The 23,613-nt window shown below is 41.6% G+C and overlaps 1 protein-coding gene across 4 annotated transcripts in view; it reads left to right on the forward strand.

Annotated features, from left to right (window-relative positions):
- DYM (dymeclin) overlaps nucleotides 1-23,613 on the forward strand; it is a 416,064-nt gene that overhangs the window by 142,092 nt on the left and 250,359 nt on the right. For all 4 annotated transcript variants that reach the window (XM_074995795.1, XM_074995794.1, XM_074995797.1 and 1 more), the window contains exons 9-11: nucleotides 11,005-11,187; nucleotides 15,004-15,182; nucleotides 22,544-22,669. In XM_074995795.1, coding sequence (XP_074851896.1) covers nucleotides 11,005-11,187; nucleotides 15,004-15,182; nucleotides 22,544-22,669 — 488 coding nt within the window. The remainder of the gene's footprint in view (nucleotides 1-11,004; nucleotides 11,188-15,003; nucleotides 15,183-22,543; nucleotides 22,670-23,613) is intronic.

Below are 23,613 nucleotides of genomic sequence, written 5' to 3' on the forward strand. Positions count from 1 at the left end.
TACGGCACCAGGACACCTCCATGCGACGTGCCCTCACCGTCGAGAAATGGGTCGGCATCGCTGTCTGGAAGCTGGCCACTCCAGACAGCTACCGATCCGTAGGGCAGCAGTTCGGCGTGGGCAAGGCCACTGTCGGGGCTGTCCTCATGGAGGTAAGAGGGCCCGGGGGGGGAGCCCTCGGGGGGAGGGGGGAGAGCCCAGGGGTGGAGGGCCAGACACACCCTGCACACCCCTCACCGGTGCTCTCTCATGTCCTTCCCCTGCAGGTCGTCCGCTCAATCAATGCCCTGCTCTTCCACAGGCTCGTGCAGCTGGGGGACCCGGATGCTGCCATCGCGGGGTTTGCCACCCTTGGCTTCCCAAATTGCTTTGGGGCTCTGGATGGGACCCATGTCCCCATCCGTGCCCCGGAGCGCAGCAGAGGACGCTTCCTCAATAGGAAGGGCTACCATTTGGTGGTCCTCCAGGCCTTGGTGGACAGCCGGGGCCGCTTTCTGGACATTTATGTGGGCTGGCTGGCAGCACCCACGACGCCCGGGTGTTCAGAAGTTCGGGCCTGTGCCACCGGCTGGAGGCGGGGACCTACATACCCCAGTGGGAGATCCCTGTGGGGGACACCACCATGCTCCTCTGTGTCATCGCAGATGGGGCGTGCCCCCTCCAGCCCTGGCTCATGCACCCTTACACGGGTCATGTCACAGCCAGCCAGGAGCGGTTCAACACGCGCTTGAACCATGCGCGCCAGGTGGTCAAGCGCACTTTCGGCCACCTCAAAGGGTGCAGGGGTGGGCTCCTGGGGGGGCCCCTGGGGTGCAGGGCTTGCCTCTAGGGTGGACTCTGTCCCCGGGGCCTGCTGGGGCTCATCGGCCGAGGTGTCAAGAGTGGCCCGGGGGGGAGGAGGTGTACTGGGGGCCCAGGATGTCCCTGAGCTCCCTGTAAAAGGGTCAAGTGGCGGGGGCGGCCCCAGATCGGCTGGCCACGTCCCAGGCCCGGGCGTAACCCTGCCGCAGCTCCTTTACCTTACTCTTGACGTGGTCAGGAGTATGGGCAGGGTGACCCTGGGCAGCCAGGCCCTCGGCCAGCCAAGTGAACGCATCTGCGTTCCGCCTCTTGCTCCCCGTTACCTGGAGCACCTTCTCCTTGCCCCAGAGCCCCAGCAGGTCCCAGATCTCGGCCTCCATCCAGGAGGGGCCCTGCTGCCTCTTCTCCAGCTGGCTGCCAGGCTGGGAGCCCTGGCTCCCCTTCGGGGGGGTGCCCTGGGGGCACTTGGGGGGCTGGCTGGCTGCCATGAGGTGCAGGGTGCGGGCTTGGGCTGCTGAGGTTTGTGCAGGCTGTGCACGTGGCAGTGCTGCTGCCTGCACGAGCTCTCAGCTTCCTGCACAGGAAATAAGGGGGCAGGGAGCTTTAAGGGGCTGCTGCCTGCGGCGACCATAGAGCTCAGGGGCTGGAGAGAGCGTGTCTCAACCCCTCAGCTGATGGCCGCCATGGAGGACCCCTCTATTTCTATGTTGTGGGACACGGATCGTCTACACGTGCCCTACTTCGACGTTCAACGTCAAAGTAGGGCGCTATTCCCATCTCCTGATGGGGGTAGCGACTTCGACGCCTCAACGCCTTACATCGATTTCAACTTCGAAATAGCGCTCGCCACGTGTAGACGCTGCAGGCGCTATTTTGAAGTTGTCATGGCTACTTCGAAGTAGCCGGCTTGTGTAGACACGGCTAATATGAACTTAAAGCAAGATTAATCTAGATCGGAGTTAGTAACTTCCACCATCCAGGTCATCGACGTAATGCATTGGTGGGTTATGAGACATAAGCTAGTAGACGTTTTGTTTACATTGACTGTCAACAAGCACAGTCTCCTGCACCTCCCTGTGTCCCCAGTTTGACATTCCCAAACAGCTGGAGATGCAAAAAGCTGTCTAGACCCAGAGAATTACATTTTTCCAGTGGTGTATAGAGATTTAGTAATGCCATCCTTAAGGAAAGCTCAGTGTCTCCTGTTCAGGCTCATGAAAATCATGTGATTAATATATTGTGTGCACACAATGGCTCTGATTTAGGAGTAGATGTTAGCTTGATACAATTCTGCTAATTAATGGTCTTGCTGCTTCCATTTAGTATGCGCTTATATTGATATATATACAATTATTGTGCATGTTAATATTCCAGAAGATAAAAACAAAATGAAAATTTTCTGGTACTTACCCTTCATCTCAACTTTTAAAACATTAAACAGGTTTTCTTAAACTCAATATTTCTATTGTTTGAATTCATCATGCTGTGTTAATGCCTTAAAAATAAGCCCGTCTAGAACTATTTAAAAGCTGAATTTATTTTGCCAAACTGTGTGTGCCTGAAACTAACCTTTCATAAGTAGTTTTAAAATGTTCTTTCTTCTATGTTGAAAGCTAGTTTTGGTTAATTATTTTATCTGAATGACTGGGTATGGATTAGCCCGCACTTATGATTACACAAAGCACGTGAAATACTGCTAAAAATTAAAAAATGTTATTTTTTATTATTTTATTGTTTGTTATATAGTGCCATATATATTTTTAAGATATGTCATTTTATTAAAAGTTGCATCTGCTGCAGATAACATTCTGAATATTAAAAAACTGCTGTTGCTTTCAAGTTCTATAATTTCCCTGTCTGAAAACTACAGTGTGTGAAGGGTATAACCATTCTTGTCCTAATTTGTGAGGCACTGCTCTTGGTTAACTTTATTTTATTAGCTGAAGTGATCCTTTTGTATAATTTGTAACAGCATGTTAAACATTTAAACAGTAGGATAATTTTGATTATATAACAGATTTTTTTTAACCTAAAAGATCACTATCCAAATGAAATTGCCCTGTATTTCCTTTATTTCAGCTTTGATATTTTCTTTCTATGCTGAGTCCTTCAGAGACTTGTAATGGGAATTTCCTACGTTTATTTGGCCGCAAAAGTATCCAAGTCATTAATCAACAGGACAGGGCGAGGCTGGTGATCCCAATTTTGGCTTTATTTTAGTTCTTTAAAGTCTGTGTCAGGACTTGAAAAAATTACTAAGAAATGATAAAAACTTTCTCTGAGTTAAGACAGAGGTTTTCAAATCTTTTCATTATGGGAACCTCACATTTCATATAGTAGTGGCATTGTGTTTCTGTCGTCTCAACAATTCCATGGACTGCTTCTTCCTTTCCCATTTATTTTCAAAAAAACATCCCCAGGGCAACTAAAGACATTGCTTACAAACATTTTCCTTATATTGCTTTTCCATGTATGTTTTCTTTCTTCTGATATAAACTGGAAACAAGAATGAGAGCATCATGTGAACAGCCAGCTCTCCCCAGGTCACCAGCCAAGAGCATCTCAGACCACAATCTGAGAATTAAGAAATTTGGTGTGCATGCTGAATATTAAACAAGTAACCCTGAAGTTTCTAAACCTGCTGTTTGTATGCATTAGCAATAATTAAATATTCTATTCATTTTTTAATGAATAGTTAGTCATTGTTCTTGGTGGAAGAAGGACCTGGTAACATTAGGTGGGGAGCTGAGGAAACTGTTGTGGTGTTTTCCTTCATAGTCAACCTTCGCTTCCACTCTCAGCTTTTTGGAATGCAGCAGAAAACAACTGCTTGTATTCCGAAAGTTTTAGCAGTTGGTGGGATGCAACATGGAACTAGTTCTTACACTGAGTTGACGTGTGTAGTTAGACGTATGTTCGTTTTTTATCCCCAGTCCAATCTATAAGTGTATTTGTTCTTTCTGGTTATTAGCCAGGGATATGATTATTAGGTTGGACATTTTTAAAATGAGAACAAAACAAAGTCACCAGGATGTCTAGGGCCTATAATTTCTAAAACTCCTACATCTTCCCTTTAGCCAAAAGGTAAAGAGGGTGCCAAATAAATCTGCTTCACTGAAGTCTGTAATGGAGAGCTGTAGAAAAAGTCTGCTGGTCAGCATCTGGCACTTAGTGGCAGATTTTTTTTAAATCAATAAACTCATGGCAGAGAGGAGAATGTACAATAGAACTTGAGGCTGCTGGGAAAGATGGATGAGTTATTAGGCTCCAATGATTAAAAACGAACAAGCCAAAAAAAGTCATGTCATCATTAATTAAAATAAAATGTTAAGCTTAGATTTAAAATGATGGATAATCAATTTAAATGAAAAGGAAAAAGGCAGTCCAGTAGCACTTTAAAGACTAACAAAATAATTTATTAGGTGGCAACCAGCTAATAAATTATTTTGTTAGTCTTTAAAGTGCTACTGGACTGCCTTTTGGTTTTGATAGAATATAGACTAACATGGCTATCTCTCTGTCACTACTCATTTTAATTCAAAATTGAGACTTAGGAAGCTGTGTAGTTGACTGACCCAGGTAAGCTGAAAGTTTGTCTTGAGTTTTGTCATAAATATGGAGATTGATATTGTGGGGCTGCATGATACAGGATCCTCCTTTGTGAGATTCTGACAGTGAAACAAGATGGTGCTAAACTTAATCTTGAACTGAAATAGATGTTGGACCATGAATGCGTTCTTGCAGCAACTAGGGAAAAAAACTAACAGAATTTGAAAGTACTCCTCTCATTTTCCTTTTCCAGTGAGAAACATGAAATAAGCAACAAAGGAAATCCATGTTGATTCAGTTCTTATTTCAGGAAGAAGATTCAAAAAGTGGCTGTTTTCCACCCTTCTTAACTAAAGGTCATGAAGTAGAACAAGACTTTCATTCTGAGATCATTAATCACAGAGTAATTTAAGAAGCGTCACAGGAAAAGCCCCACATTCAACAGAACTATTTCAACTATTGCTAGTCAGCTAAAATTAAATCAGTGGAACATTTCTATTGAATCTGGACATTTTAAAGTAGGCTCTCCAGTTCTCCATTCAAATGTGAAATCTTTCATCTTGAAACCAAGCTATTAAAATTCTTGTTTAACCACATGAAAGTATAAATGTGTGTAGCAAAGTTTAAAACTTACGTGAGTAGAAGCAGAAACATGAACATCACCATATGTGTCCTATTTTTTCTGGATAATGAAAGTTAGATCTGTAGCACTGAATTTCTGTAGTTTTCTGCTTATATAAAGGACTATGTAGGGTATTGAATTGATGTTGCTTGTTGTCATAAAATCTCATTTCATATATTTGATACTGTTCCTCAAATTGTCAGGCTAAATCCCAACTTTGTTTTCCCTGAAAAAGAAAATGTTTCCACCAGAGAATAAAGTTCTTGACATGCTCTGCTGAACACTGAATCTAGCAGGTTTTTTCCCTTTCTGTTCAAAATATAACCACACAGACATGCAACTTCAGTTTTTTTTATTAGAGAAAATTAATGATCTAGAAGACAGGAATTGAAGGAATAAAGCCAAGGTTTAAGTAGGAGCAAATAATTGAGCAATCAGTTTGCAAACACAGTGTCAAAGCAACCTAACAGCTTTCTTGACAGGGTAACAATCCTTGTGGATAGTAGAATAGAAATAGGTGTGGTGTAGCTTGACATTAGTAAGGCTTTTGATGCTATCTTATGTGATCGTCTCATAAAATGAGTGAAATAGAGCTTAGATGGAGCTACTATAAGGTGAGTGCATAACTGGTTGGAAAACAGTTTGCAGAGAGTAGTTGTCAGTGGTTCGCAGTCAGTCTGGAAGGTCATAACAAGTGGGTTTCCCAGGGATCAGTTCCGGGTCCAGTTCTATTCCATAATTTCATCAGTGGTTTTGATAATATCATAGAGGGTATGCTTATAAAATTTGTGGGCGATACCAAGCTCAAAGGGGTTGCAAGTGCTTTGTGGGGTGTGTAACATTGTGGCAAAAACAGTAAACATCATTCTGGGATGTATTAATAGGAGTGTTGTAAGCAAGACACAAGAAGTTTATTCTTCTGCTTTACTCCACACTTATAAGACCTTAGCTGAAATATTGTGTCCAGTGCTGGGCACCACATTTCATGAAGGATGTGGACACATGGGAGAACATCCAGAGGATAGCCTCAAAAATTAACAGTCTAGAAAACATGACCTATGCAGGAGGATTGAAAGAATTGGGTTTGTTTAGTCTGTAGAAGAGAAGACTGAGAGGGGATAAAAGTTTTTTCAGTTACATAAAATATTTCAAGGTGGAAAGGAAAAATTGTTCTGCTTAGCCTTTGGTGATAGGAGAAGAAGCAGGGGATTTAAACTGTGGTGGTGAGACTTAGGCTGGACATCACAAAAAACTTCTTTACTATCAGGGTGATTCTGCATCGGAATTGCCTAGGAGATTATAGACTCTCTATCAATGTAGGGTTTTCGGAGCAGGTTAGACAAACATCAGTCCCTTTACTTCTCAAAATTTTGAGACGCGGCTGGACGCAAGCCAGCACTTCAAAATTTAAAATTTTGAAGTTGCTGCAGGGGGGAATTTGCTTAATGAAGTATTGTATATGCAGCACAGCACTTCATTAATAAACTCCCAACACCCTACTTAGCATCCTCCCTTTGAATTAGGGAGCTAGTGTAGACAAGCCCAGATAGTTTAGACAATACTTAGTCCTACCACAAGTGCAGGGGCCCAGACCAATGACCTCTTGAGGCCCCTTCCAGTTTTGTGAGTATATGATTGCATGATCTTAGGAGGGAATCAGAAGATATGACCTTATTGGGTTTGCAAGTAAAACTCTCATTAGATATTATGCATAAAAATATAAAATGACCGATTGAAACAGTGGAACAAAACTAGGAGCAAATGATTGGTTGCATGCAATGTTTGACATTAGACTGGTACAGAAGAGGAGAGAATTTTGCAACCTATTGTCTTGCACATTCTGAATGTGCAGGCTGCTCTCTCTCTCTCTCTCTCTCTCTCTCGCATTAACTTAGGTATTGAGTGCTTTTGCTTTGCACACTCTGGTCATGCCCTCTCTTCTCTGGTTTACTGCCAGATTCTCTCCCTTTACAGGATGGTTTCTGTTCCTCCTGCTCTTACTTTGCAAAGTGAGCAGTTTATGGAGCAATGTTCTCTCTGTCTGCCATTCCTCCTCCTCTCTGGATCACTTAACTTCTTGCGGGATTGGTCTTCCCAGTGCCTTTGCTGAAGTGTTTGCCTGTCAGCTCCCGTATGCCTTGCAGGCATGACATAACCGCTAGGAAAGTAGAGAGCTAACTTGAAGCAGTGGTTTATCAGTGAGACAGCCTTCTGAGGCTCAGCATGTGGTGCGCTGTCCCCAGCATGCACCTTGCCTTCTATTCCTCACTTGGTTAGGTCCAAAGCTATAAGTCACATGGGATGGGATACCGTATCACCATGGCTCCAAGGGTACAATATGATGTAGGACTCCCAGCCCAGAGCAGCTAGAAGTTCTAAAACTCAGAGGGACCCTAACCCCTTGACTCCAGGAGTAAGTTGCAGGGAATCCCTGTAGAAGAAAGAGGGGAGTTTTACAGAGCCTGAAATCCCTCCCCCAGTCTCCCAAAAAGGGGAAAAAAAAGACAGTGGGTCCTGAGCAATCTGGGGAAGAGGCAAAGTTTCTAGTCATTCCCTCTTTCTCCCAAGCTGACAAACAAGACTCTGACAACAAGTTCTGCCCCCCCGCCTCGCCCCCCGTGGGAGAAGAACCCAAAAGGAGAAGATACTGTATGACCCTCTTGAGGCTGGCTGCAGGCCCTAAGAATAACAGTTGCAAGACTTCTCTGTAGAGTCTCAGCAAAATGTTTGCGCTTCTGAGGTGTTTAAAAAATGAAGGGAAAGAAAAGGCGTGAAGAATTCTGGAGAGATGAATTCTCTGATTTGTTATCCTCTCCATCCTCAGCTGAGTTCAGCTGAGCAGTCTAGCTCTGAATCTGACAGGGACGGGGAAAAAATACAGAAAAGGTTTCCACCCCTCCCCCAACCTTTGGAAAATTTCAAGCTATGTGCAAATCCCAATAAGGGCAAGCACACTAAACAAAACAACCTCCGGCTCTGTAATATTCAAGAACCAAAGGTCTCTACTATTGAGATCTAGAAGGTGAACAAAGTTATAGCATTTGTTACCAGTATTATGTATAGTCCAGGGAGTCCTGCCTTAATGTCCTAGAGATAGAATGATAGAGGCCAGGCTCAAAAACGGACTGTGAAGTCTCCTCTGGTACCCTCTGAGCATCCTAGGCAAGTATCTGTTTCTAGAGGAGTATCTCTCCTGACTGAAAGATCTTCAAGGTTTTAAGGATAGAAAGCACCCAGTCTCTGGTTCAGTTTTAAAAAAGTCTTCCTAGGAACAGTGTTTTAGCTGGCACTTCAGTGTCTGTAATGAGGTTCTCAACCCAAGCCATGGCTTCCAGTTCAGTCACCAAGTGCCACCTATGGCCCTACCTCTGAAAGAATGGATATTTGTTCTAAGCAGGTCCTATGCCCAGCAAGGTTTACAGGTTCCTTTGTCTTTGGAGAAGAGCTGGAGGACATGGTAGCAGATAATGTGACAAAATCCAGACAGTCTCTCCTGGCCCCAATAAGTGTTCCTAGGAGATGGACAGAGACTGGCTTTCACTCACCCTTAAAGGTACCAATAGGTTCTCTGAGAGGAAAACAATGGTTTTGGGATATAGTGAGAAAGTCCAGAAGGACCTAATTTTCCAGATTTACTTGATGACAGAGATCACATAGGCCTCCACCCAGAATTGAAGCTAGGAAGCAGAATTTCTCACTTCCTAGAGGAATAATTTTCATCACCCACACACACACAAATGGGCCAGTTAAGTAGTCAGTCAAGGATACTTCCTTGACTTGATGGCTCCATCCTCTCCCTTTTTCAACCAATTGCTTGGTTCCAATGACCCTATAAAATACAATCTGATCTAAAATGAAGTAATTCATCTTTTCGGTTTGGGAGTAGTGGAGAATATTTCCTAAGAAGGTTCTCTGGGTTCTACACATCTTTTTGCATTTTGCAGGAGGTGTCTCAGAGCCATTCTTGACTTGAAAAGCCTCATTCTGGTCTCAGTGGAGTCATCTCTGTCAAAGGAGGACTAACTGAATTTTTTAGGTCTACCAGATACATATCTCCATATTACCATCAGATTGTGCCACCACAGATTTGTGAGGTTTACTTGTGGGAACCTTTATCAGTTCTTCACACTTCTGTTCAACTTGTCATTATATAAACCCTGGGGGAGAAAGGTTTTGGTAATGATAATAGGCAGACTTGGGTCACAGGGAATTCACCTTATACCCTGTGTTGGTCCACATTATGATCAGAATTCCATCACGATCACTACTGCACAGAGCCACATCTTGGATGTTGAATCTTCTCTAGGTGCGTGATTACATCACCAATGCCAAAAAAATTCTCTTGGTTCTATCCACCAGAATAATTCAGCTGTTGACAGAAATTGACACCTTGGTAGCAATGAATATTACAAAGGTTTCTGAAGATCATGGAATTTATCATCCTTCATCAAGAGCCACAGGAGATCTGCCATAGCATTAAGCCTCCAACAGCTATGACTCCTGGTGTTGTGCAGTCTGTTCATTTCATGGGCATAGTGACTCATCTGACATCTTCAAGCCTTCATTTTGAAGAAGTTGGAACACTCCCAGGAATTCAGGAAAAGTCAGTCCATACAGTGGTGGTCAGTCCATAACAACATTCACAAAACCATCCCTATCTGGGTGGAACAGTTCCTCCTTTTCCTCAGAATGATCCACGTCAAAGAAGGTATGAAACAAAAGACGGACTGGTTCAGCAGGCATAGGTTAACAACACAGAGATGTTCTCGAATCCAGATGTTTTCAGTCTCATTGGTCAGATGATTAGCCTCCCTTCAACTGATGTGTTTGTGAATTCTACAAACACAAAGAGGCTTGAATATTTCACAAGGAAATACTTCCATGCTTTCCTTTACTGTGGATGTTCCAGAAGATAAGACCACAGGCAACTGTAATTCTTACAATTCCTCATTGGCTTGGAAGGCATCAGTTCTCAGAGCTGGTAGAGTTGAAACTGGAAACCCCACTCCAGCTTCCATGGAGCCTGGGCATAGCATCATAGAATACTAGATATGGAAGTGGCCTCAAGAGGTCAAGTCCAGTTTCCTGCCCTCGTGGCAGGACCAAACACAATGTATATCAACCCTGCTAGATATTTATCTAACCTGTTCTTAAGTATCTCCAATGATGGAGATTCTACAACCTTTAAACCTTCCTTGCAGTAGTTTAAGCCCATTGCTTCTTGTCCTATTTTCAGAGGCTAAGGAGAATAATTTTTCTCCCTTCTCCTTGTAACACCCTTATTTATGTATTCTTACATGCAACAATAAGATGTATATGTAAATAAAATATTGAAATTGTGCTTATTGAAAACATTTTTGTGGCTGTGGGTTTTTTGCTTTTATAGACTGATTAGGGTAGATGAAACAAAGCATTTGGTGTTAATTTACAAATCTTCCACAGGACAAAGGTATTGTAGAGGCTGCCAATCACATCTACTGTTTGTCATCATCAGGGATGGAAATGGCCTTTAAGAAAATTTCTGTCTAATTCTTGCATTCTGGATTTTCATAATACACATAATAACAAATAAAATTAAAGTAAGGTTAAATTTAAAAGGAAATTCAAACATGGTATGAAAATGCACAGTTAAGTCAACCAAACAACTTTTAGTCTTTGCTGTAGTGAGCGTCATATCTCTCTGATATGAAGAGAAACCCTTTATTATGAAAATATATATGGAATAGAACAGCAGGCTTTTTTTTTTTTTTCCTATGATTCTATGTATCTGCTGCCTGGGACTTCCCTGTCGTGGACTTTCTTGTTTCTGTCCAGCAGAGATGGGTAAATGTGAAACCAAAGATTTTCGTGAATTCTTCCACCATGAATTTCGTGGTCAGTGTTGTCCCTTTATTGTCTCTGTATTGAATCTGTACTCTGGGGAAGACAAAGCAAATAGCTCATTCATTTGTAAATAAGGGTATGCCCTTACAGTACATCATAAATATTTAATAACATTGACAGATTCTCTCTTCTTTAATTATTCTCTATAGCTGGCCTCTGGACAGTGTTCACATTAGGTGGAGTAGGAAGTAAACCAACACCACAGCAGGAACAGTCATCACCTTTAGCTAATCAGAGCCTTCTGCTGCTACTTGTGCTAGCTAACTTGACTGATGTTCCAGATGCTCCAAACCCTTACAGGCAAGCTATTATGTCCTTCAAGAACACACAAGGTTTGTACCTTAATCTTCTAGTGTGAAGTAACTGAGGCATTGTGTTATATTGGTTTCTTAACCATTCTTCTTACCAAAGTGTGCTGTAATACAGATTCTATCCTATAAAACTAATCCCGTGAAGTTCCTGAGCTGACATGTCTAGCCCATGAAATTTAAAAGACTGTGTGATGGGGTAGGGAGGGGGTTAAACACTGAAAGTCACTGTGTAATTCATTATTGTAAAATGGAATTTGTCACTTGCTTTCTTTGCAAAAATTTTTAAGACCCTTTCTCTTCTGTATAGCTCTGGAACTTCACAAGATAGAAAAAGCAATGTGAATGTGGGGCACAGCAATAGGCAAGTCAGGTAGCTAGTAGGATCCTGTTTGCCTTGGGAATACTATAGGGCAGGGGTCAGCAAACCCTGGCACAGGGGTCAACAGTGAAACACGAGCCAGTTTTCACTGGCACGTGAGGTGGGAGTTTAGCCCTACCGCACCTCGCCCATGCAGTCAGGAGCTTGCTCAAAGCCATGCTGCCTGTGAATTAACAACCAGCTAGTGCTACTAACCACCACCTTAACTGTAAAGAGCTGCATCTTTAGTTATTTATGAAGCTGTTGTAAGCAGGTCTATTAGCGACTTTAAAACGTATCACTGGCACTCAAACCACACAATAAAAATCAAAAGGTCAGATTTAGGCACTTCGTCTCAGACAGGTTGCTTGACTCCTGCATTAGGGCATCAGAGATGTGGGCAGTCTTGGTCATACTTCATTGCTTAATTTGGTATGCGTAGAAGTGAACTTGTTTGTAAGTGAGCTGGTTTGACCCTTAAAAGTTTTATACATGTGAAAGTTGAAGCATTAAAGAGCTGAGTATTAAACTAGTATACTTATTGAAGCAGGAAATTTTGATCAGCTCGGTAGGTACAGAGCTGCTTTGATTGTTCAGAAAAGCTCTTAAGCCTCACACAGGCTCTTTGGTCTACCTGCCCTTATTCCTACTATTATGCTTTGTGTTGCTGTTATAAATGACATGCTTGTAATGTGTGTTATGAATTTGACTCATTTTTAAATATTAGAAAACGTATCTTCATTGAACAATTAGAAAAAATAATTTTGTTTCTCTCAAGGATAACTAAGCAATTCTTGAGATTAAATTTATTCCTCAGACACACACAATAGGATAGCTGACCTTCATCGTGTTGTCGTTTTTTTTAAAAAACACGAAAACACACAACTCTTCCTCCTAATCCCCTCCCACTAGCTTTTACATACTATATTAGCAGGTACTCTGGGCAGGAGAGCAAGCATTATCTTGAAAGGCTGCTTTAATTTCTTTTGGTGCTCCAGATAGCTCACTTTCTCTGAAAATAAAGCTATGTCCAGTTAACTTATTGCACTATTGTGGAAGCTGATAAAGCAAGAAGTATCTTTTTTGTGTCCAGTTAAAGTCTGTTTTTATTTTAAATGGACCTTTGGGAACTACAGGTATCGGGGGTAAGTCTGTATCTGCAAAAACAACCAGAAGTCCTGTGGCACCTTATAGACTAACAGATATTTTGGAGCATTAGCTTTCTTGGGCAAAGACCCACTTCATCAGATACATATAATGGAAATACCAGTGGCTGGTCTAATTATAAAGGCATATGGAAAGAAGGGGGTACCAATCAAAAGGAAGGCCAGAGTTGACAAGGTCAGTTCAGTCAGGGAGGATGTGGCCCACTACCAGCAGGTGATGTGGCGATCTGAACATCAAAAGAGGAGAAAATGCTTTTGTCATTGTCCAGCCATTCCCATTCTTTGTTCAATCCTTGATTCATGGTGTCAAATTTGCAAATGAATTGTAGCTCTGCAGTTTCTCTTTGGAGTCTGTTTTTGAAGTTTTTTTGTTGCAGGATGGCTACTTTTAAGTCTGCTACTGAGTGTCCAGGGAGATTGAAATGTTCTCTTACAGGTTTTTATATGTTACCATTCCTGATATCTGATTTGCACCCATTCATTCTTTTACATAGAGACTGTCCAGTTTGGCCAATGTGTATGTCAGAGGGACATTGCTGGCACATGATGGCATACAATATATCAGTAGATGTGCAAGTGAATGAGCCCCTGATGGTGTGGTTGATGTGTTTAGGTCTTGTGGTGGTTTCACTGGTGTGTATATGTGGGTAGAATTGGCACCAAGGTTGGTTGCAGGATTTGTTCCTGAGTTAGTTACTGTGGTGTGGCGTATAGCTGTTGGTGAGAATTTGTTTCAGGTTTGTGGGCTGTCTGTACGCGAGGACTGGCCTGCCTCCCAACGTCGGTGAGAGTGATGGGTCATTGTCCAGGATGGGTCGTAGACCACTGATGATGCACTGGAGAGGTTTTATCTGGCTGGCTGTAGGTGACAGCCAGTAGTGTTCTGTTGTTTTCCTTGTTGGCCTGTCTTGTAGCAGGTGGCTTCTGGGTACATGTCTGGCTCTGTTTATGTGTTTCCTCTCTTGCTCAGGTGGGTATTGTAGTTTTAGGAGAGCTTGGCAAAGGTCTTGTTGGTGTTTGAGGGATTAGAGCAAATGCACTTGTACCTTAGTGCTTGGCTATAAACAATAAATCGTGTGGTTTGCCTTGGATGGAAGATGGAGGCAAGTAGGTAAGCATAGTGGTCTGTGGGTTTCCAGATAGGGTGGTGGTTATGTGATCATCACTTATTTGCACTGTAGTGTCCAGCTAGTGGCTCTCTTGTGTTGATTAGTCCAGGCAGAGGATGATGGGGGGGTGGAAACTGTTAAAATCATGGTGGAACTCTTCAAGAGTCTCCTTCCAATGGGTCCGGATGGTGAAGATTTCACCAGTGTAGCAGAAGCAGAAGTTGGGGGAGCTATGGGATGAGAGCTGAGGAAATGTTGTTCCAGGTCAGCCATAAAAATGTTTGTGTACTGTGGGGCTGTGCGAGTGCCTATAATGGTGCCACTGATTTGAAGGTATAAATTGTTCTCAAATCTGAAATAGTGGTGGGTGAGGACAAAGTTACAAAGCTCCACCACCAGTTGTGCCTTGGCATCATCAGGGATACTGTTCCTAAGCTCTTGAAGTCCATGTTCATGTGGAATATTTGTGTAAAGGGCCTCTTTGTGAACTGCTTGTCTCTGAAGCACTCAAACAGTCACGTAGTTAGTTCCACGAGCATCTCCTAGAAATCAGTTTTCAACCTGTTTTACTGTTACATTTGTAATCATCTGTTCTGCTTCCATTTCCGCTTCACCCTAAGTTATACTATACATACCATGGTCAGTTCACATGGTTTTAAAGGAGTTAAACTGGGCTAAGTAATATGTCAAATCACACTAGCTAGTCTAATTTAAAACAACCAGTAACTTTTTTCTAGTCAAACAATGTCTACATTTTTGTCCACTTAATGTAGATTGCTTAGAGTGTGCCTATTCTTAAAATGCTACAGCTATGCTATTGTAATCTTACCCAGTATTTCTGGAGATGGCTTCTTTTCTTACTTGAGGACTTGAGAAGGGGAATAAAGGGTGACAAAGCTCTCTTGTTATAGGCATGACTGCCTGTGAGTGGAGGGAGGAGCAAGAAAGGTTAATGTGAGCCTTCCTTACCACCACTAGTTCTGGGGAGGAAAAACTGCAACTTTGACATAACTGAAGTTTTGAGAGATTTGAAAAGGTGTATGGACACAAGTAAAAGTTGAAGCAATATTAGCTAGACATTGTTTCTGTAGGTATTTAGCTGTATCTGTAATGTCTGTGTGAGACATGAAATTGTCTAAAACAAGCACGAACCTGGCTGGTAAAGGATTTTTTTTTAAAGATGTTTTTGGTTTCTTTATTCCAGATAGCACTGCTTTTCCTTCACCAAGTCCACACGCTTTCCAGATTAATTTTAACAGTTTGTACACAGCTTTGTGTGAACAGCAGAAATCTGATCAAGCAACTCTCCTTTTATACATATTATTGCATCAGAACAGCAATGTTCGGACATATATGTTGGCTCGCACTGACATGGAAAATCTTGTAAGTATTGTGCAGCATATTTGATATGTAATATTTGGCAGTTGATGTTGATTTGTGGAAATATGTCTGTGATGTTATTGAATACCCCAGGTAGAGAGAACAGGAACCTTTATAAAACAGTGGACCGTGACTGACAGTAGTGACCAGACATTGAGCCATTGATGGCTACCCATTGGGCCTGACCATCTAGCCAGCTTTCTATCCATTTCATAGTCCATGTATCCAATCTCTACTTCCTTAACTTATGGGCAAGAATATTATGGGAAACTGTATAAAAAGTTTAGCTAAAGTCAAGGTATATCACATCCATTGACTTCTCAATGTCCATAGAGCCAGTTACTTCATCATAGCATTAATCAGACTGGTCAGGTATGACTTGCCCTTGGTGAATCCATGTTGACTATTCTTAATCACTTTCCCCTCTTCCAAGTGTTTCAAAATGGATTCCTTGAGGATCCCCTCCATGATTTTTCCAGGGACTGAGGTAAGGCTGACTGATCTGTAGTTTCCCTGAATTGTCTTTCTTTCCTTTTTTTAAAGATGGTCAGTATATTTGCCTTTTTCCAGTCATCCAGCTCCTCTCCTGGTCTCCACAAGTTTTCAAACATAATGGCCAAAGGTTCTGCAATGACACTTGCCAGTTCCCTAAGTATCATTGGATGTATTAAATGCAGACCCATGTCTAGCTTTTCGAAGCAGACATTAACCTATTCTTTCCCCAGGGGGGGTTGCCCAGCTCCTTCCCGTACTGCATTGCCTAATGCAGTAGTCTGGGAGCTGACCTTCTTCTGCCAAGGTAGTCTTCACCTTTTCTAATGGACTGGAAGGTCGATATTTGGGCCTCAGGTCCTTTAATCTTTTCTTCCAAGATGGCAACCAGCTTGCACTTGGTACAGACAGAATCGCTTCTATCTTCTGGAAGACAAACGTGGTATATGCTGGGCAGGTCACAACAGCTGACTTGTCACTGGCCATTTTTCCCTTTCCTAAGTGAGTTCTCTCAGATTTTTTTTTAGTGCTGCCTTGACAGGCAGAAGAGAAACAAAACTGTGAGAGAGAGAGACCAATCAGTATGGAGCTCCTCCCAAGGCAAACTCCCTGTTGGATGCTGCCCTGTTCGCTGCTTAGTGTTCTCTGTGGCTGCCTTTTATAAGGCTGCTGGCTATGCTTAGCTCAAAGATCTGTCATTACTCTCCCTCGTAATATTTTTAATTACATTTTTAAATTAGTTTAGTATGTTTTAAACTGTTTTAGCTGAACTCATTTCCTGATTTAATTGTGTGTAAATCTGCTTTTATCTGTTGATGGCTTTTCCCCCCGGAAGGCCTGGTCTGCACTGGTTTATCTACACCCAGATAATACAATTGTATTTATGCCATTAGCATAGCTAGAATCGACATATCAGAATCGACTTTCTGCCTTAGTGTGGCTTGGGGCTCTTTGGGCTTGTGCTGACGTCACTTGCTCCACATGATATCATGGAGTGCCAGGGTTGACGGTTGAGCCCAGAGAGATTGATTTTTGTCACGTCTTCATGCATGCGGCAAAATTGAACTCAGGAAGATTTATGATGGCAAGTCAAGTCAGTATAGACATACCCTAAGTCATGATCATTCAGCTACAAGGTGGTGAATTGTGCTTGCCTTGTATTAAAAGACAGTATGGTGGTGTTAGCTTTTCTTGTCGAAAAACTTGACTTATTAGAATATGACTCTTTGTATGACATCAATCTACTCACAAAAATAGATCACTCATTTAGTAATAATAAATTTCTAGAACATCCTTTGTACATCCATAGTACTGTGTGAAATTATCATAGCCTGATGTCAAAAACAGTATGAAATTGATGTAGTTCATCATACATTTAGTTGAGGTCATCTTTGTTTTGTACTTGGAAAGGAAATTGCTAGGAAATTCAAGGTGTTTGATGAAGTGGTGCTGGTGTTGCCAGACATGATACTTTGGAAAGCCAATGTCTGCCCAGCGGGTTGTCATGGAAAACTTTTTGGCTATAAAAACAAGCATTGTATTTCTTGTGTTCATGAAAAACTTCGACTCTGTTTAGAACGTTATGGGTTGTTAATCCTATTTTCAAGGGTACATATTGGGTGGGTAATTGCATTATTAAGTATGCAAAATATATTTACTAATAGATTCAGTAATGCTTTGCTTTGGGATTTCCATGGTGGTTATGGACTATTGGTTGGTTGCGTCTCTCCTCCCAAAAAGTATTTAATAAATGAAGGAGATGATTTCATATTATTGAATATGATGATTTGTTATAATTTTCATTGGCAATCTTCCAACCAATGGAAGCTTCTTGTTTGAAGCACAAGCAATTGCAAAGCACCCATCCCATTCCTCTGAGGCTGGTAGCTGTTCAGAAAGCACATGGCCTGTAGCATGGCTGGCAGGCAGAGAGCCTGCCTAAGAGTCAGCTGGGCTGCTGTCTGGGAGTTGCCCAGGTAGGTCTCCCAGCCAGAGCCTGCCTCTGGCACCCCAGACCCTTCCCCCCACGAACCCTCTGCCTTCTACTCCTACCCTGTCCCTATATGCTCCAAACCCTCTGCTGCTCCTCCACCCTTACCCCACATACCCCTAACCCTCTACCTGCCTCCTGGGCCCCAATCCCCTGCCCTAGGTCCTACCACCCCGCTCCTGCCATTGGTCACAACCCAAACCCATGCACCTCAGCGCCCTGCTTTCCTTCACCCAAACTCCCTCCCAGGCCCCCCCCAAGTCCCTTACCCCAAGCTCCCTTATGCACCCAGCCTCTGTCCCAGACTCTGCACCTTCTCCATTAACACAATGGAAGAGTGCATCCCTTGACCATTTGCCCAATTCTTGGAGTGGCCCATATCAAAAATTATTGCCCTGGATTAACACAGTATGCAATACATGAAGGAGAAAAGAGAGAGAGAAAATAGGACCACATTAATCCCCATTTAATATCCTCAAACAAGCCAAAAGTAACTATTTTCTTATAAATATTATAGCAGAACTGGGCCTTTAAGAGAGTTTGGAGACAGAAACTATAAGAGTGGAGCTGCTACGGAATTTTTCAACAGAACAAAGCTTCATCAGATTCTGATTCCTCAAACCCAAAATGTTTTGTGAAAACATCTCGAGCTCAAAAAATTTTCATCTAATTACCTGCAGGTTTTTGCCAGAACCCTGCCTGTTTCCAGGTAGATTTCTGGGGATATCTAGGTTATGTATTCAGGTTATATAGCTCTGGTGTAGCAATGCCATGTGTACTGCCTCAGGCTGTGTATTCTGATTTTTGAGAGACCTGAGCTAGCTGCTCCCAGTGCTGCTGCCTTACTGCTATAGTGAGAGCAGAGCAATTTGAGAGCCAGCATTCCCAGCACTGTAGAATCCTAGATCTCTAGCTCCAGGAAGCCTGCAAGGTTAAACTTCCCTAGAACTGCAGACCCTGGGAAGCCTAGGATTGAAATAGGTACAATTTTTCCAATTCATAAATACAGCAGTGATACTGATCAGATACATAGTAATTTCAGATAGCCACTGTCAGAGTCCTGGAGGCTATATTTAGCTTTGCAGAGGCCATGTTTCAGAATTTCTGGTTCACAGGAAATTTCTATGTATCAAAATTGGTGCTGAAACAGAAATATCAAGGTTCAGATGGGTCTGCTTATGAATCATTTCAGATTAATATGCAAAGAACCACATGAAAGAGACAGACACAATAACAGTTGTGTGGGAAACACAAATGGGTGTTAAATCTGGCCTAATTCACAGAACAGAGGAGGCTTGGCAAAATGCTGAGATAAGGGTATATAAAAGAGGAGCGGGCATGGATATGAGAGGCCTTGAAGACAGGACAAGGAAGTTAAGTTTCCAATGAAGTGGAAGGCTTCAGAGAGAAGATGACAGGGTCAGTGATGATGAAATCTGATTTTTAAAGTCTGTTATGAATGGAGGGTAGAATTAGGGAGTCTGACATGCTCTTTGATGCCCGGTAACCCCAGGACTGGGAGGTTGCTAGAAATTCAAATATGCCAGCGGTTCTAATACACTCTGGCTGTGTCTACACTAGCTCCCAACTTCAAAAGGAGCATGGTACATAGGCAGTCAGAAGATTACTAATGAAGTGCTGTGGTGCGTATGTAACACTTCATTAAGCTAATACTCCCCCGCGGCAACTTCGAAGTGGTAAACTTTGGCTTGCATGTAGCTGCAGCTAACCCACGGTACTCTTGAGGAGTAAAGGGACTTTGAAGTGGTCCGGCACTTTGAAATACCTGCGGGTTAGCACTGCAGCACTTCATTAGTAATCTCCTGACAGCCTATTTACCATGCTCCCTTCGAAGTTGGGAGCTAGTGTAGACACAGCCTCTGGGTGGCTCGGCTCATGGCTGCTCAAGGAGCCGCTCTGGGCAGGAGAGTGGAGGAGCCACTGGCCGCAATGGAATGCCGATTAATAGAGAAGTCCAGTTATTTGAATGGTGGTTAAAAGAGAGTTTACTGCATCTCCAAATTACTGCAGATTGAGATGATGTGTGGTATTTTACTCTGTCAGTAGGGGGGCTTTTTAGTTCAGTTATCCATTCACCTTTAGGGCCTTTGGTGCGTCTCGAGCATGACTACACTTCTCCAGCTATGGTTTATAAATTAACATCTTTTCAGACAGAAATAACAATTTTGGGCAATTCTGAAACAACATGAATCCCAGATGTGCTGGGTACGGTGTTATTCAGAACTAAGACTGCTTAATAAAAATTATAAGTCCCTATAATGTAGATGGCAGTATATTTAAATTCTGATTAGTAATAAACAGTCTTTTGCTGTAATAAATTTTATAGGATAAAAAAGCTGATGTCCCCACATTTTTTCACTCAATACCCATCCAAGAAATAGTATGTCTCACTATATACTTCGTTAAATGTTAAAAAGTTCTTTGTTGTTTTCATTGCAAAGCCAAATTTTAAATGAACCTCTGCAGTAGTTTTATATTGCTTTATGTTGTGCAAAGAAAATTCTTATCTATTGGAGTCTATAATAGTACTTCAACTAGGACAGGTTTGGGTTTTGAAGGAATGTGGTATAAAACCCTGTGCATTATACATACAGTAGAACCTAAAATTTATGAACTCCAGAGTTATGAGCTGACCTGTTAGCCACGCACCTCATTTGGAACTGGAAGTATTTGATCAGACAACCAAGACGAAAACCTAATGTTTGGTTCAGAATTGCGAACCACCTCTGTTCCTGAGCTTTTTGTAACTCCAAGGTTCTTTTGTATTTTAACTGGGAGCAAGTGGAACTATGAGTTCATGCAGTAGGCTTTGTGTGAGGTGGTTTTGAATTTCCTTTTTTCAACTGAAAAACTTTTTGGGAAAAAGGAACAAGCCAGTGTGAAACAATAATACTAAAGAGTTCCAGGCTTCAAGTGATAAAAACAAATGTCATTAGTTGTTATTGCTGTTCTTGTGCTTCCAACTAAAGCATCCCTACTCTGATAGTTTTAAGTATTCTGTACTGCCATCCAGGAGAACTGAATCCTCTAAACTTGTTCTCTTAGCTTCAAGGCAGGCATTGCAGGGAATTCCAAGAAGTATTATTGAATGCAACAGAAAGAGAGTTCATATTGATTGTGACTGGAGCTGGGAGATTAATATCTCGTTCTTTAACAGAAATACTGAGTTTCTTGTCAAGGAACTGTAGTTGCATCTGATGCTGATGAGAGTTGTTATGGCTGAAATGGACGCCATGATGCTCATGCTATATGGGAATAGATGGAAATGAGAGACTGTTTGCTCAGAGACATGGGGAACATCCATTTTTTCCACTGAAGGATGGGGAAAAATAAATTTATTTTTAGCATTGCTACTGTGCTATCTGTAATACAAATATTATAAAAGAGTTCTCTCAGTGATCATGTAGGGAGCAAAATTCAATTGCAGGATGTAGAAGAATTAACTTTTTAACAGCAAGAAAGTTTGCAATCCTTAACTGTTGAATTGATAGAGAAAGATATTTGGTTATGATGACGGGAAAAAAAAAGTTAAAAAAAAAAACAACTAATTCTTTCCTGTGTTATCCTGATCCTGGTTAACTTGCCCCAGAAAAGGTATGTGCCTAGAAGCACATAAAGACAAACCCACTGGTTTTATAAGACACTAAAAAAATGTCTTTAATGCATCTAGCCAAAACAAACTGTTTTGGAACTTGGTGATTATAACAGAACATTTCTGGTAATTTTAGAGACATATGATGCATTCAGAATACTGGCTGGTCACCAGAAAACATTTCACATGATTCATCCTGCTACATTCAGTTTGTTTTTTAAAGCAGCGAGCTAAGTCTTTAAGCATCTGTAATCTGAATGAGATACAGAACTTTTCCCAACTCTTGGAAATAAAAATCTTCTGTAGCCCTTTTTTTAATATATTATTTTGTGATTTAGGCTTTTTCCTGAGTCACGGGAGAGGAAAATTATGCTGTGCTAATGTAAATCTAATATTCAAAGAGATGGTTAAGAGATAATTGCATCTGAATTAAGTTTAGGATGGAGACTGGGGACGAATCAAGGCTAGGGTTCAGGTACTAATTGTGTGGCAATGAAATCTTGTCAGCTCGTCTTTGACTCAAGCTGGCCATCTTAGTGGAAATGTTGCAAGACCTTGGGCTGAACTCTCATAAAAATGGGAACACTGAAACACTGGCAGCATATGAATTAGAATTGGAAAAAACAGGCCTTTACAGGTTTTGAATCCAACCCAGAATGGTTCTCAGGTCTGGTTATTCTAATTTAATCATCTCCATTCCTTGATATTCAAAAAGGTTTAGATTAAAGTGCCAGTTTTGGCCCTCTGTGATTTTAAAGATTCTGAATTGCACAGTTCAGACATGTTAAACTATGATGAATAGAACGTAATCATTTCAAACCATGGTTCTCTATTGACCAAACCATTGTAAAATGTGATGAGGAAGATGGTTGAGCCTCATGAATTATAGCCAGGCAAGTCTTGTTTCAACTGAGTTTTCCTCAAACTGATATACATTTGGTCCAAACATTTTTTCTGGCAATGGGAGATGGAATTTTTGGAGCCTTATAGTAACTGGTCTGGCTAGGAATTCCATTTGTTAGGCATTAAAATTCCATGTCTCCACCTCAAGAAAAAAATATGTTTAGATTGTCTATGACTCTATGGAGAGCAAGAAGAAGCAGATGGAAGGTGTTTGAACATTTTGCGTCTGTAGTTGGAGGTGGCTTTTGGGGGCAGAAAATTCTGTGATGATTTGAAAGGATTGGGTGACACAAGGAATGTTTAAAACAGTCTGTATTTGTGATGTTTGAAAGGCTAAACTAATGCATTTGTATTTTTTCCCTTAAGGTTTTGCCAATTCTTGAGATTCTCTATCATGTTGAAGAAAGAAATTCACACCATGTTTACATGGCCCTTATAATTTTGTTAATCCTTACAGAGGATGATGGATTCAATCGATCCATTCATGAAGTGGTGAGTTACTGTTATAGAAAATAAAAAAACATGTAATGTTTATCTGAGTAGAAATGAGTTTGCATGGTTTACTGCCTACTCCACTGGGATAATAATTGTCTCTAGAGCAGAGCTGGTTTACAGATTAAACGTGTTCTTCAAGATTTCAGGATATATACTGATTTCCTATAGGACTCATTAAACTAGGATTACAAACTTCCTTTTCAGAATCGTTGTTTACTGTGTGTACACAAATGCTTTTCCTGCCACTAGGATAACTTTGTTCTTCTCCAGTGTTTCCTCTTTCCAGCTGAGCGTAGAAGTAGGCAGGCAGGCTGCCTCAGTGATGCTGTTTGCCAAGAAAGGAAAAGAAATAGAATGATAGGCAAACTTGTCTTATGCTTTCACAGCAACCTTTCTTAAGAAGCTTATATTTCCAATGCAGAGACTTTAATGAGAGATTTTATTTCCCAGACTGGATGCAGCTTCCTTAGTTGGCATCTCTGGTCTGTCTTCTGGCCAGATAAGTATCTGGTTTTTATTAGTTATATAATGTGGTCCAAATTCCAACTAGATTTGATTGGCCTTGACTGTGGTGGTGGGTGACTGGGATGACTGTTCTAACTTCCTAGGTTGCACAAGTATCACAATGTAGAAGTTCACTCTGATTTTATCTGAATTTTGCCACAGACTTGCAAAGTCTCTCTTGGAATTGAGTTATGCATTGATATATAAATGAGTTGTGAAAAGCTAAAAGCAAGTGCTCAGGAAGCAAAATAAAATCTTCCTCACACGTAAGTTTTTCCTGTTTTAGCAGGAATATATTTTCCCCAGGATGTCAAAGGGACAGAAGCTTATTAAAAAAACCTGAGAGAATTTTGGTCACAAACTTCTGTAGCCTCATAGGAGATTATGTAGATATGTATGTATGAAACAGGAAGACTTTGTGTTTATGTGAAGTTTTT

This window comes from Carettochelys insculpta, chromosome 5, assembly GCF_033958435.1.
Source record: "Carettochelys insculpta isolate YL-2023 chromosome 5, ASM3395843v1, whole genome shotgun sequence".
Taxonomy (NCBI): domain Eukaryota; kingdom Metazoa; phylum Chordata; order Testudines; family Carettochelyidae; genus Carettochelys; species Carettochelys insculpta.